The 14,905-nt window shown below is 40.0% G+C and overlaps 1 protein-coding gene across 10 annotated transcripts in view; it reads left to right on the top strand.

Moving 5' to 3' along the window:
* Positions 1-14,905, top strand: part of LOC121892073 — a 280,491-nt gene that overhangs the window by 155,123 nt on the left and 110,463 nt on the right. For all 10 annotated transcript variants that reach the window (XR_006094287.1, XR_006094290.1, XR_006094292.1 and 7 more), the window contains one exon: positions 1,092-1,189. Coding sequence is in view for 3 of the 10 variants with exons in the window: in XM_042404865.1 (XP_042260799.1) it covers positions 1,092-1,189 (98 nt within the window). In the remaining 7 variants the exon portion in view is untranslated. The remainder of the gene's footprint in view (positions 1-1,091; positions 1,190-14,905) is intronic.

Genomic DNA, 14,905 nt, shown 5'->3' on the forward strand with positions numbered 1-14,905 from the left:
TAATGCAGAGTAAAAAAAGAAAATGAGGAAGTGGATGACGGCACTGAGAGAGAGTGAGAAGAATGAAAGAAGAGGATGGAGAAGGGGAGCAGTGAGGAGAGACTACCTAAGATGGGCCACAGTAATGCTGGCTGTGCTGTTAGCGATGTTAGCCAGATGGCAGCTAGAGGAAGGACCCATACATTCAGCCTTGAGTGTCTGTGTAGCTTCTGTTCTGTTTTCTGAATGAATTTGGCTGTCATCTATTTCCACACCTGCCTGCACTTTTGTCCTTACTACCAGTCCCATAAGAGTGATGATTATTATAAGTCTGCAATTGTTATTATTAGCTCTATATAGTGTTTGTAAGAGCCATATGATGCTTGAAATACATTTTCAAATGCCACACGTCTGTGCTGAGGCAGATTAATTCACCTTCACTCGATCAGGTAATCTAAGTACATGTACAAGTGCAGGTGTGTGTATGTTACAGTCTGTGTGTGTTATCAACAGCATGCTCTGACTGTCAGGCCAAGGGAGCAAATCTGACATGTGATGAATTGTTAGCATCTGCACTCAATTCCACCCAGCCTATGGGCATCATTTTCAGTCAATATTAACTCTGCGTGTGTGTGCATGTGTGCCTTGACTGTCTAAGGACCTTATTTAAGACCAAGAGAATCATCAATGATCCCGATGATGAGTAAAGAAACGTGTGATGGTGTCTCAACGGATTCTGCTGTACGTATGAATTATGTAGAATCACTGCAGGCGACAAATTCTAACAGGTCGACTTCACTGTCATGTTTTATCACACAAACAGACGCCAGGTCTATATTCAGTCCATAGAATATGCTGTTTTTTTGCTGTGGATCGACTTTTTTGTGTGTTTTGTGTTTTTTTTTTTTTTTTAAATTACAACATGCTTTCTTTGCCTCTCAGTTCTATTCAACTTCTCATTAACTATAATATAATTTGTTTTGGCTCTGTAAAAAGTAGCTAAAGCGTAATTAGAGGGATTAAGTATTTTACGATGACACATGCCAACTGTAAGCTTTAAACTGTTGTTAAAGGCAAAAGTTGATACAGTAATCTACATTCTGCTCTTTTAGGGGTTTTGACCTGCGCAAGTGTAAAATGGATTTCACTTCACAAGATGCCCATGAGGGAAGAGGACACACTCTCAGCTCTGACTGCGCGTCTTTCCGGGGTATGTGCCAAAGCTTTTGGAGTGCATATTTCTATGATAACATTTCCTACACAGTAGGATATATATATATATATATATATATATATGTATATATATTTTTTACCCGGGAAACGTTTTGCTCCTGTGAACTTAACATACCCGAATGATTGGTACAGAGAGAGAGAGGTGCCCTTGGTCTGTCTCCAGCATTATCAGAGCACTGAGCCAACCAGAGCCTAGAGGGGGGATATCTTTGCACATGTACACACACACACACTGATACACACCTGAGTTACATGGCACACTGTGCAGCGGGGTGTGAGGCAAAAACCTGTGAATGCACGGAACCTATACCAGGCCAGCCTTCATGTTCGTTTGTATTGTATCTGTCTGTCAGCGCAGCCTCTACTGTGTCTGTCTGTCTGTCTGTATCTGGGTGTTTATGCAGCAGGGTGGAGGCTAGTATCTAAGCTAAAATTATCAGACAGACGGCAGGGATGTGTAGTGTAGAAGAGGCCTGCATAATCACTGACTCAGGCATGGAGAAAGGCTGTGCTGCCTCCTTGCACTGGAAGCAGGTGCCCTGCCCACTACCCCATATCAAAAAGACTTGGCCCAGTAGTTGAGACATGTGTAATGAATGGCCAAGCAGGCCAGCAGAGGTTTTTAAAATCAGCTTAAAAAGCCTCCAGTCTAGCAAAGAAAATGCTTTAAGCTTAGTTTACTTGCCCATTCTAACTCGGGTATGAAGTGAATCACAATTTATACTCTGGCATTTAAGCAACCATGTATCCAAAATATGCCAAAAGGAGGTTTAGCGAGACAAATGAGCCTGAGCTGGTCTGGAGGCAGAAATTCTCTGGTCGCGTTACACTTCAGCAGAGCCACCATTTTCTTTCTGGCTAAGCAACATCAGACTATTTAGGCATCCTAAAGTTATGCTGATTAGGTTATTACCGGACCTGACTGTCAGCTTGCCATACCGGGCTTTAGCATGCTAGCTCTGGGTTCAAATTACATACTGTTGTAGCTGTTTTGAGTACGTACAATAATATGGTTACGCTGGAAAAATGGTGTGTTGCTTAAATGGCAATATATGTTTTGGCATCTTATCAGCCTTTAAGAGTTTGGATCCATTGCTCAAACTGGACCTCCTGTGTTGTATTTCATTGTCTCATTTGTACCTGAAACAACCAATATGTCCTCATACCAAAATGACAGAATAGATAGTTTCCAATGACTCCCAAAATAACATATATGAGTGTTTTCAGCACACTCTAGAGGATGGATGGGGACCGGATAACGACCTATGGGACCGTTTTATTATATAATGATGTTTCATGGTGTGACAACGCTGTGGTTAAGGTCTGGTTAGGTTTAGGTTAGGTTTAAATGTAACTATAAGTCGTTTTTTGCCGGCCTGAATTTTACTCTCACACTGGAAACAACACAAGGCTTTGGTCTGAATGCCTACTAAGTGAACAAAAAAATGCGGGCAGTGTGCAAGAGCTTCAACACAAAGACACGGGCGGCTGTGGCTCAGGAGGTAGAGCGAGTCGACCACTAATCGGAAGATCGGAGGTTTGATCCCTCCAGTCTGCATGTGGAAGTGTCCTTGGGCAAGATACTGAACCCCAAATTACTCCCGAAGGCTGTGCCAGCGGTGTGTGAGTGTGTGTGTGAATGATTAGAAACTCCTCATGATGAGCAGGTTGGCACCTCGCATGGCAGCCTCTACCATCAGTGTATGAATGTGTGTGTGAATGGGTGAATGTGGCATGTAGTATAAAAACACTGAGTGGTGGGAAGACTAGAAAGGCACCATGTAAATACAATCTATTTCCATATACAGTGATAAAGCCTTAGAGAAACATTTCATTTATTTTAGGCATTATTTTCCAAAAGTTGCAATGGAATCGATGGATGTCCACCTCGCATACGCCTCATTTCGTTTCCTGTTTTAATTAATGTCAACATGCTTGTATTAGTGTATTGAATATATTATGGTATTAGCATGATATAAGGTAGTTATGATGGAAGTTCAGCAGAATACTTAACTACCACTGTGATGCAAGAATGAAATAGTAGTAAATACAAGTTCTGTTTTATGTGTGGATCAGAGCTCCATCTTTACTGATCTTATTTGTTAGCTACTAGTTAGTGTTTATTGGAAAACAGCATTTTATCTTAGCTAATCCGATTGGTTTTGCTCATAAAATGTTTATTTCAGGGGACTTAAATGGCATTGATATGTACAAGACATTTCATGATTACTTTATAAGAGAAACATAAAGGATGGAGCTCACCTGGCATTAACAACTCTGACAGCTTTAGAAGCTTTTGTTTGTTATACAGCTGTTCCAGCGACATTAACACTATTTTTCTTCCTTACTGTCTTTCCGCGTAACTTACAGGCCTGTTAAAATGCCAACGGCTTGGTGGATTTCGACAGGACACATAGTGAAATCTCAGGTGTCACAATTGCCACACACAGGCGTCTGACAGATAGACATTTACTCACACACACACACACACACACACACATACAGTAGCCTGGAGACTACAGGTGGAGCTGAGGAAACAGGACACAGTTTTTTTCTGTTGTTTTTCATGAACTGTACAAAATGACTTCCTGCACTGACTGTCAGTTTTTCACTCACTATAGAAAAAAAAACAACAAATTGACATTACAGATGTTTACCCAGCGGTTTGACCAGCCGGACGACTTGATGGTGCAACAAATAAAAAAGAAAAGATCATGAACAGGATGGGCAGTAGACTGTGGATTCCCAAGCAGGGGGAAACATTTCCTTTAAACACACTTTTTGACTGCTTCCACTGACCTGTCCACTGTTTAGAAGTCCAGACTCAACTGAAACGGTTCACTTGCTGCTTACACCGTGTGACTGATATGTCTGTCTTCTCCTGCCGCCGACGGAGTGAGTAGTTTTTCAGCTTCAGTTCAGTTAGCGGTAATGTTGACACAACAGGTGTTTCTGTAGCAACTAAGACTGCAAGTTGCTATTTTATCTGTCTGATTAATCCGCCCCGTTGAGTAGCAGCTGTTAAATAGGCTTTTTTCACTGTAATGCGTTTAAAAACAGATAAGAAGACCTCCAGTAACCGTCAGTGTAAAATGCTGTAATAATGGTTGAAGGTTTATTGAGCAGCTTTCAGCGTTATACTCCGTGAAATAAGAAGCACTCATGCTCAATGAGAAGAAGACTTTAGAAAATTAACTAATCATCAAGGATAGCAATCAATGGCATGTCCAGTCTAATTTAATTGGACCTTGAGCTTGTTGGATATGAAAGACGTTATAATCATCTGTTTACAGACTTTTATCTTGCTAATAAACTGATTAGAAGAGTGTATACAGTGTGACCTCGTGCTTTTTTTTTTGTTGCTTTTTTTGCTGAGAGGTAGATGAGAAAATCACACTCATGCATGTGCGCTAAATATGAAGCTAGAGCCATTATGCACTATAAAAGCTACATAAACATTCTCGGCAACACTAGACAAAACAAAGCATACGTTGTCAGCCTATATCATGCTTTAATTATATACCAGAAAAAGCAAAAAAAACAACACAAACATAATACAACGGACCAAATATTCCCAAAAAAAACAAAAGAGAAACCTCTGGACATGGAATTACAAAAAAAATAAAATAAAATAACATAAAACACTCTAAAAATAGCATGCAACACTAACAAGGTGTTATCCATAAAATTGAAGTATGGCGCAGGATAATAATACTAAAAGTTGATACGTTAAAAACTTAAGTGAAAATTTAAAAACTGCAACAGATTTTAAGTGTGTCCTCTCATTTGGTGGGCTTGACACCAACACATTGAAAGTATTTTGACCCAAAAGAACCATATAGTCCAGCAGAGCGCCGTCCACCTTCAACCTGAGCAGAGGTGAAACCAGCCAGAAGTGCTGACGGGGGAGTCTGCACAACCTTCCAAAGAAATTGCTCCGAATTTGGTCTCCGGCTGCCGTGCTTGAACTCGCCCTTGCCTCAAAAGTGCTTGAATGATTTATTTAAGAGACAACTGAAATTAAAACTTTTTTTTTTTTTTCCCTTTGTGTCGTGCATATCACAGTTTATGGGTAGAGACGTATTTATCTTGCAGTGCTGTATGTGTTATGAGTCTGACGAGCCGATGTGAAGCCGACACCAATCAGGAAATAATCTCGTCAAAATGATTCTTCAACCTCCCTCTTCCGAAGAGTAAACGCTATTAAGTCAGACCAAATACCAATCGCTTCCTATATTAGGACGCCCCGGTGCTTTTTCCTCCCTCTGTTATCATCTCACAGCCACGCATCTAAATAATATTATGCTCAGCCTGTCGAAAATGGACTTAATGGAACCATTCATATTGAAATTTATTCCGGCGTTCACCTACTCTAACTAGGTCTTGAGGCTTTCCTGCATCTTGTGGATTTAGTCGGTTAGTGGAGCAGAGAGTGAGGAAATGAGGCTATTTGCATCAAGAACATCGCAAACTTTTCTCACTCAATGACAAAAAAAAAAAAAAAAAAAAAAAGACTCCTCCGAGCTAAATATAGCCCCGCTCCGGTCTTGTGTGTCTCCTCGACCTACACAGCTCCTTCATCCCTCTAACAAGCTTGGGAGAAACAAGCTGCATAATAAAATCATAACGCCATTAAACTTGAGGAAGTTGGAGCCATTACGTGCGGCCAAATTACTCTTATTAACCCCCGACAGCAAGGATTAATCACTGTACAAGTGCAACTTTGCTCACACGGCGTGGCCACACACATACACAAGCGCACCGGCGCACAGATAAGGGCTCACGCATGGCACACGCGGCGTAATAGTTGCGAGGTGCGGTGATTAGTCTTGTCACTTAGATGGAAAAGATCATAATGATTTCATAATTTTGACCTTGGCCGGAGGCTTGATTATACACATGGTCTTAATGTGCTGAGGCAAATGATGATTGATATCGATAATGACTTCTGCCAATCATTTGCTCATAATACCTTCAGGAGCCAGGTGGCGGAAATCTTATTAAGCTAACCCGAGCTGGATGAGGAAAAAACACACACACACATATTTTTTACAGGAATTACAGCACAAACAGACTTATATTTTCTTCCAAGTAATATTCTACTCGCTGCATTGAAAGTCCCTCTCAAAACTAAATGACTTCTCTTGATTCTTTCTCTTCATTTTTGAGTTAATTTCAGAGGCAATGTCAGTAATTGCTGCTTTTTCATTTGCAATGTGACAGAAATTGCATTGTCTCTACTCTCCACAGAGGGCATGGGGACTTTTTTTTAATCCAGTAACACATGCTCGCATGATTGAAGCAACACTATTGTTCCATTACTTTTTTTTTCCCCCCCCTCATCTCTTATTTTGTTTGATGTCTCAGAAATAAAAGCAACATGTCGAATTGCAAACATAAGATGAAAGACACTCAAAAAAAAAAAAAATCACGGTCAAAAGCGTTAGTATATGGGATTTGAAATGATTGCTGTGCAGCCCTCGCAGATCCCTTCACAATCGGATACAGATGTTTTCCAAAATACACAGTTTCAGATCTGTTTTCCTCCTCCCTCCCCACACACACACACACACACAGGCACCGCTATACAAAAACCGTGGGTGTTGTCGGTGCTTGTGCTCACCCCTGTTCTCCTCTATCCCATGACATGCACCCCAACCACGCCTCTTCTTATTTCCCCCAGAGCACTCAGGTGGAAAAGCATTTCATTTGCTAAACAAAGTGGAAGGCTGCCACAACACAGAGGCGTAATGGAGAGTGATGGGTGGCCCCCATACCGGGAACCATGGGACAAAGCATAATTACTCCTCCTGTCAACACCGCAGCATCCATCACTTACCGCTGTCGCTCGCTAAAGGCTCTGTTCCACGGCGCTCCCAACTAGACAAGGAGTGCATGTGTGTGCGCGCGTGTGAGTGAGTGAGGGGTGTGTAGTCATATTCGTGCGCCTGTTAGGGATTGTGCGTGCTTGATTGATCATATGTGGGCTTGTGTGTGTGTGTGTTTATTTGTGTGCAACTACCCAAAAGAAACCGTGGAAGCACTCATGTGGATGCTATTGTGGATAAAAGCAGTGCAACACAATGTGTGACTTTGTAGACTTGCTAAATAGTAAAAAAAAAAAAGCAGCACAGATTTTAAGATGGTGATTACTCAAAGCATGACTGTGAAGCATGCAACACCAACACCAACAACAACAAGGAGAATCCATTTTGTATCCCAGGTCATCAGAATACATTTCTCATGGAAACGTGCGCTCCTCTTCTCAACCCGGAGCCTAAAAAGCTTCTCTTTTGTAAAAGCTCACAGACACTGTTAGAGGAAATCTTGTGGGCTTCATTTTCAGGATGTGATACATTATTGATGGATAAGAGAGTCAGCTTGCAAAAAGTTCCGCGCTCGGGTTACTAGAATATTTACAGAAAGTAAAGCGTGAGCGGCTCCAACATGTAGCGTATATAATGACCATTAACTTGGGATTTAGTTAAATAAGTTAAACCTGAGTTGAAGTGATTTGAAAGTAAAAGTAAAAATAGAGTTTTAAAGTCTGAGACATTTTTAGTGATTGATAAGGTTGTGTTTTTTTCTGTATTTGTATCATTGTTAAAAAAAATCCCATTAAAAGAGCAAAACCAACAATGTGCTGCTGTATCAGTCAATATTTATCGACTTCCCTACTCCGTCTGTGACATTGTCAAAAAATGGTTCACCGGTGTTTTAAGTGATATGATTTTATTTATAGATTACAGACACAAAAACTAAATCTAAGGGATGGCATTTTAATGTGAAAACACTTCTTTCAAACATGATCCAAGATGTTAAAAGACAAAGAAACATAAAGAAGGACAAGAACAACATAAAACTAACAATAAAAGCCTTAAATCCAAAAGCACATCAACCTAATTACAAAAAAAACAAACATTAAAATTAGTCAGAACATTTGCTGGGGACTATTTTCAACCACAGACTATTGAGTATTTACAGAAGCAGGATGGTTTATGTGTGATTGACTCCAAATAAACTACATTGCCCATGTTCATCATGATAAAGGAACATGTCATCCAGTGATAGTGGCTCATTGATGTGTTTTTAGTAGCTGTAGGATAACAGTGGAGCTCTACGCCACAGATGAATAAGATAAAGTATATCAGGCTTCAGCTGCACAGACAATACTTGTTAGCAGGATCATTGTTGGTTTTGGTATTTTTATGAGACTGGCAGTAACAAAAATATGGAATATTGCATAAAATATAAAATAATATAAAACATAGCCAACCTTATTCTTGAAGTTCACACAAAAAAACAAAATATATCAAAATTAACATTAGGTGAAAGGCTATTTTTTGTCATAACAGAAGCTAATTCATAACCTTTCTTGCTCTGTTGCCAGTCTGTAATCATTATTATCTCCCGTCATTATATATATATGTATTTAGATCAAGTAAACCTTGCTTTTACCTTACCTGTTCCTTCGGGAAGTAAAAAAAAACAAACATTTATTGAATATTCAAAGCATTAATTCAAGAGAGTAAGAGGTTAAACTGTAATTAAAAGCATTACATGTGTCACGACGAATAGCAATTACTGGCTGACTCTGACATAAAGATCGAATCGAAACAACTTTATTGATCATCTTTAGCTTACATGACAATCCACATCAGTATATTAGATGCATCTTTGTAAAAAAAAACAAGGAATAAATTGCTAAAAAACACATTAATAAGTTAAGTGCCAGGTGCAGGGGATTCAAAACAATATTGGCATTTCCATTAATTACAGGTTTTGATATGTGGCGCGTATGATGCTGCTTTTTCATAGATATTTTTCTTTGCTCGGGGGACTCTCTACTGTCTCCCTGAAGGCAGGAGCTGAAAGTGATGATTCAGAAGATGACGTGAATCCTCTAAGATTCTGTCTGTCACTTCTTCAAATGCTTTGTCATAGTGATAAGCTAACTAGTGTTGTTCTGCGCTGCCAAGTTTGACTATTATGGAGAGTTTGGCCTTGTTTCTGACAGTTGAGTATTCTGAGCAGGACACAATGTTGAAGGTAAGAACACTTACGATGAAGGATTGATTCGCTGTGTGTGTGGGATGTGCTGACTAACTGATAGAATGGGAGGAGGCCGTATTTTACAGTTTATGTAACCTAAATGAAATCACACATCTGTCTTATTTGACAGCATCATAATAATAAAAAATACATGTTTATTTCCATAACATGTCAGGGATCCTAAAAGCTCAGAACAAAAGGAGGTTATTTAAAGTGTGAAACCCAAAATAGATGTAAGACTGCTTTTTTTTTATTTCTGTCCAGTGTTGAGGTGTCCCAGCCAAAAACTACTCTCCAATTCTTTAATTAGGCCTGTCATTTTTTTTAATACTAGTGTCACTCCTCTTCAGTGTTATCCAGTTTTCTTTAAACCAGATCTGTCACAGCTGGCTAAAAAACATGTCACTATTACAAACAATGAGCTTCCTTTTCTGACCTTTACTTTTTGCTGAGTATGTGAACTCCTCTTCTACACAATCCTTCTTGACACTAAACCGACTACAGGACACAGATTGTCTTCCTCTGAGCAAGATCAACTTGCTTTCTTTGCACAAGGGTATAGCAGTGAAATGATGGGGATCAGTGTGTTTGTTTGTGTGTGTGTGTCTTGTGTATCTTTTTCAAGCCTCTCAGTGATCTTGGATCCAAAAAAAGAAAAAAAAAAACGATTTTCCAGCCTACTCTGGCGTGGCGTGGTGGTACTATAACGCACGCATGGTAGCATTTGCTTGCAATATTTGGTTTATTTTGCCCTTTTCGTTCAACATACTGCAAACAGATGTGGTTGCATATTCTTCCTCATTATGAAATGCAGATTACATTATAGTGTCGTTTCCTTGTTTCCCCATCACATTCACAGATTGAGAGAAATCTGTTAAAACCTGCACAGCTGGTATAGTACAGTGCATATTCTGTTTTTTGTTTTTTTTTTGTTCAATGATTTTATTTTATTTACTAAAAAGAGTGTTTTGTAACATTTTTCTTTCACCAGTATAGTTTTTATGTCCTCTAGTATGACTCTAGGACAAACAGTAATAATGGGAAGTGTTTGAATAAAGCTTTTTGATGTGTGAGACTGCATTTTGTAGTGTGCGATGAAGGTTTTTTTTTTGTTTTTAATGCACTCTGTGAGGTGATTCAACAAGTTTCACTTTGTTTTTTGCCGGTGTTTGAACAAAAAGCTTTTTGCCTGAGTCTCTTCTTTCACATAATTCTAAAGAAGACAGACAATTATTGAAGCAAACATTAGGTTTGACGTGACAACAGAGAATCACTTGACTACAAAACAGCAGCTTCAACATATACAAATAACCTTCGGCTGTTTATTGAGGAGCACTTGTTAAAATGCATGTGAAAAACACCTTTTCTGAGTGATAAACACTGTATGCACTACAAATGTAGCGCATAACGGGGTCAGTCAGGGGTTAGTACTGCATAATCAACAAAAAAACAACATGTTCCGACTGTGACTCCAGGCGTTTGTCAGAGTCAAGGTGGTTAGTTACTTCTGGCTTTATGACTGTCCTCCATCTCTCAAAGCAATTTGAAGCATCCATGAGAACAGAGCAATTATCCTCTCCTTTCTCCCGGCTGTAGAAATGAAGAATTGACTCATCTAGACAGTCTCAAGGGGTCCATAGCTGTCCAGGCTGGAGACACCTTCTCGCCAATTGTCACCTTTCCCCCGGTATCATTAAATCTTGCTGAGCTGCCCGCAACTTGCTGCCGGGACACCCGTGAAATTGCAAATGGTCAGTAAAGGTCAATACCTAGTTTACTTCAAGCGAGTTGGTGGCAGCGCTTAATGGCCTGCGAAATAGGGATGTGAAAAAATACAAATACTTTAATCGGGTATGAAGAGATAATGCGCTCGGAACAGATATAAATAGCATTCAATTATTATTTTTTTGTCACCCAATCGACACAATTCGCCACAAATGTCACACCACTTCTACTCAGAGTCATAACACAGTCAAATTGAAACACACAGGCATCATACACGCGGCTAAAATCGGCAGAACTCATTCTTGACAGCGGCGGCAGGATAAATGTCCATAAATCAGTTTAGAAATCACATTAAAAAGCCCCTTTTTCGACAGATTATTGCTCATAATCATCGGATTCAGATTCCCTTGTTGTCTGCAGCATGACTTTCCATGCTACAGATTAGCTAAAATGGGAAGAAATAGGCTAAAAGCATGGACGTGTAGGTTAGATACAGGCGTTCTGAGTTCAGTATTCTGCAAGGTTCATCCTATCAATAACAACCGTTTTCACCTGCTAGGTTGTGTAGTGCAGGATAAAGGTTGCACAGGTGTTAGTGTCACACAGGTGTCAGATATTGAAGCCTCGGTGTGACTTGACAGTAAACGGGAAATTGACGAAGTTAGGGACTGCCTCAAAAGTGCATTCAAATGGTCATGAGAGCTTTTTCAATCTATTTAGAAGAGTATGAGTGCAATTAAATAATAAAGTAACAGAAACAACAACAACTTGAGGTGTGGGCAATGCACACTTCCGGTATACAGACACAAATACATATAGTATATTTGTAGTGCAAATTACGCCTGTGCAATAATAAAACATATGTAAGTTAAGTAAAACCTGCACTAATTATAAATTCCCTTCATTCCAGCCAATTCACCTAAATTCATAAAAACAACAGGGTGCCATGTTGTATTTGGTTTCAGTTATAGTCATTACATTCTTAATTCGATTTATCTGCCTTCACCTTCTGGCTACAGCTCACTGCTCCGGAGGATTTTCCGTATAAAGACTGGATGGACACACTCTTCCCTGTCCTCAGCATTCGACACACACTCTCTGTGCCCTATGCTGACATTGATGGCATGCTGACATTCTCGCAGCGACGTTTTACGGCTTGTGGCTAGATTGTGTTAGCTAACATGTCAAAGTGAGCTCTAAGTCCCCTAAAAAATGTGCCATCACCTTTCCAAAACACCTATACCAGCACCTCATGTTCTATTCAACACCTAAACCATCTGTCAGAAGTCATAAAAAAGACATATGACTAATAAACCTAAGGCATCAGTTTGGATACTGTCAAATTCCTCAGTAACGCACGTTTGAATGCCTGTAATTCATTTATTCAGCACTTTTGCATATTATGGGATTTGCATACAAATTAGCGCCTAAGTTCATGAGCCACGGAGCGCGACCGTCCTTAGCAGCAGCGGCAGCAGCAGCAGCAGCAGCAATACTGAAGTAGGACATCTTTAAACAGCAAGAGACGTAGCAACACTATTATCTAAAGAATTAAAAATCATGACATTGCACAGTGTTAATTCCCGTGCCCAATTGTTCCTTCCTTTAAGATGGTGTTGGGCATGAAAATAAAGCCACATGGATCCCTGCAGGGGCTTAACAACTGGTTCAGTAGTAGAAGTACGGACTAAAGATAAAGCGGTTGTAAGGCTGAGGAAGTCCTCACCCTATTGCCTTTCTTTAAACTGGATGACTCAAAACATGTTGAGCCAAAGATTATCTGATCACTGGCTCTTCTAGCTGTGCCTGGTGGAGAATAGGGGACAGGCAGAAAATCCTTAACCTCATTAGACACAGAGGATTCAACAGTACTGTGGAAAATTGCTCAATCAGACCAAAAAGAGGCTGGCGTGGCCTCGCATATTCCCTGGGAGTGTTATGAATTCAGGGAGTGGCACTTTGCGATTTCTTGTTTGTTATTTGAGAACACTGAGAAAACCCAGATGTTTAATCAACGTGCCATTGTCTAGGAATCGAGTGGGCCTGTAACAAAGTCTACAAAATGCCCAATATGCTAAATGCTGCTCCTCAATCAGTGCCAATCCACAGAATTCAGACACAGTGAGCAATCATGCAAAGTGGTGGAGGCAGCAACAGCAGAGGCCTCGTTCTCTTTCTGCTTCCTGCTCGACAAGTGTTTCATAGTCCCTCAGATCTTGTCCCAGCCAAACGGAGGAGTGCATCAATTGCTCTGCTGAATTTCCATCCATCTTCGTGGATGATTTCCCTCGTGGTCTCTCTTAGGTTTTTTTTTTTTCCCCCTTCTTTTTTCGACATCTTCTGTCTGCTCTGTCGCCTCGTCTGAAAGGAGTCTTCCCAAAGTGTGATTGAGCGCTGAGTTAAGTGGTCGACGACAGAGAGGTTTCTTGGCTCTTTTGCCTGATGAGGTGAGGTAGGGCACAGATGCCAATTTCTGCACAGGCAAGCAGATGCACTCCGCACCAGGGATGCTTTCCTTTCAATTAGTCCCAGCAATCAATGCAATCTGTGTTTGGTAATGTGCTGCACTGTCATTCCGGTGGGGGAAAAACAGTCTGAAAAAGAAATACAGCAGAAGAAGGCCAGGGATTTAGAGAAAAGTAACCGAGACAATCAGGAAGCATACAGAACTATGGAAATAACAGTTTTGAAATGAATTGAAATGTTTTCGCATCCATTGATCTCTCCTGGCTCAATGCGGAAAACGGTATTGTTCCCAAAGTTATTCCACTACCATATGGCATTGCTAGCAGGCTAAAACAAAAACCGGAGGAGAATTAATTAACTTTAGTGTCATTATAAGTAAGAAAAAAACCTCAAGAATGGAGCACCGTGGGCAGGTAGACCTGCAGTCAGCAAAATAAGAAAATAGCATTCAGTATAAATCAATTTAGAGTGATACTTTGGTAACACATTTCCATTGCTCTCAGAAACACAGACCCATTGAAGACGGACATATTCCCACAACAGAGCTAACCTTGCTAAAAACCCATACTTCCAAATACTTAACATCTTATTTCATAGGATATTTACTAAATGTACTTAAAAACTAGGTATGTTCTTTAATTTTTTGCCTTCACTAGTCTGGCACTCCATCTCTGTTAAATGGATATCATGTTGGAAGTAGTATGTTAGACTGTTTTCTTGGAAGTCTCATTTTTTGTCCTTTTTTAATTTGTCATTTATGTAAATACCTCTTGAACCAATGTCATCACCATTAGCCTCAGCTGTACTCTTTAAAATGTTCTCCTCTAAATGTTAGCATGCTAACACACAAAACTAAGATGGTGAACATGGTACCCTTGCTAAACATCAGCATTTTAGCATTGTTGTTGTATGTTGGCATGAATGCACACAAGACTATATTGCTGCATGTTGCAGACTTTGCCATTAATCTTGATGGCTGCACAATTTCTCTGACCCCTACATTTAAGAATCTGGGAACAGTATTTGATCCATCTCTTTACATTTGAGCTACATATCAAGTATATAATACAAACTACCTTCTTCTACCTTTGTAAATAGCCCAAATACGCCTTGTTTTATCAAATTCAGAAGCTGAAATCCTCATAGATGCCTTTATAACATCTAGAATAGACTACTGTAACGCACTTTTCTCTGGCCTACCTAAGACAGCAACAAAAGGTCTTCAACTGGTCCAGAAGAGTCTTCACAAGGTTTAAAACGTTGAATCATATAACACTAGGTACTGATGTCTCTGCACTGGCTACCAGTCCATGTGAGAGCTGATTTCAAAATCCTCTTTCTTACCTATAAGGCTTTAAATGGACTGCCTCCTTCATATATCTCCAGCCTTATTGCTCCATATCCTCCATCATGTCCTTTACGTTCCCTTGGTGCCGGTTACTTAATCGTT

Source organism: Thunnus maccoyii, chromosome 24, assembly GCF_910596095.1.
Source record: "Thunnus maccoyii chromosome 24, fThuMac1.1, whole genome shotgun sequence".
In the NCBI taxonomy this organism is placed as follows: Eukaryota; Metazoa; Chordata; class Actinopteri; order Scombriformes; family Scombridae; genus Thunnus; species Thunnus maccoyii.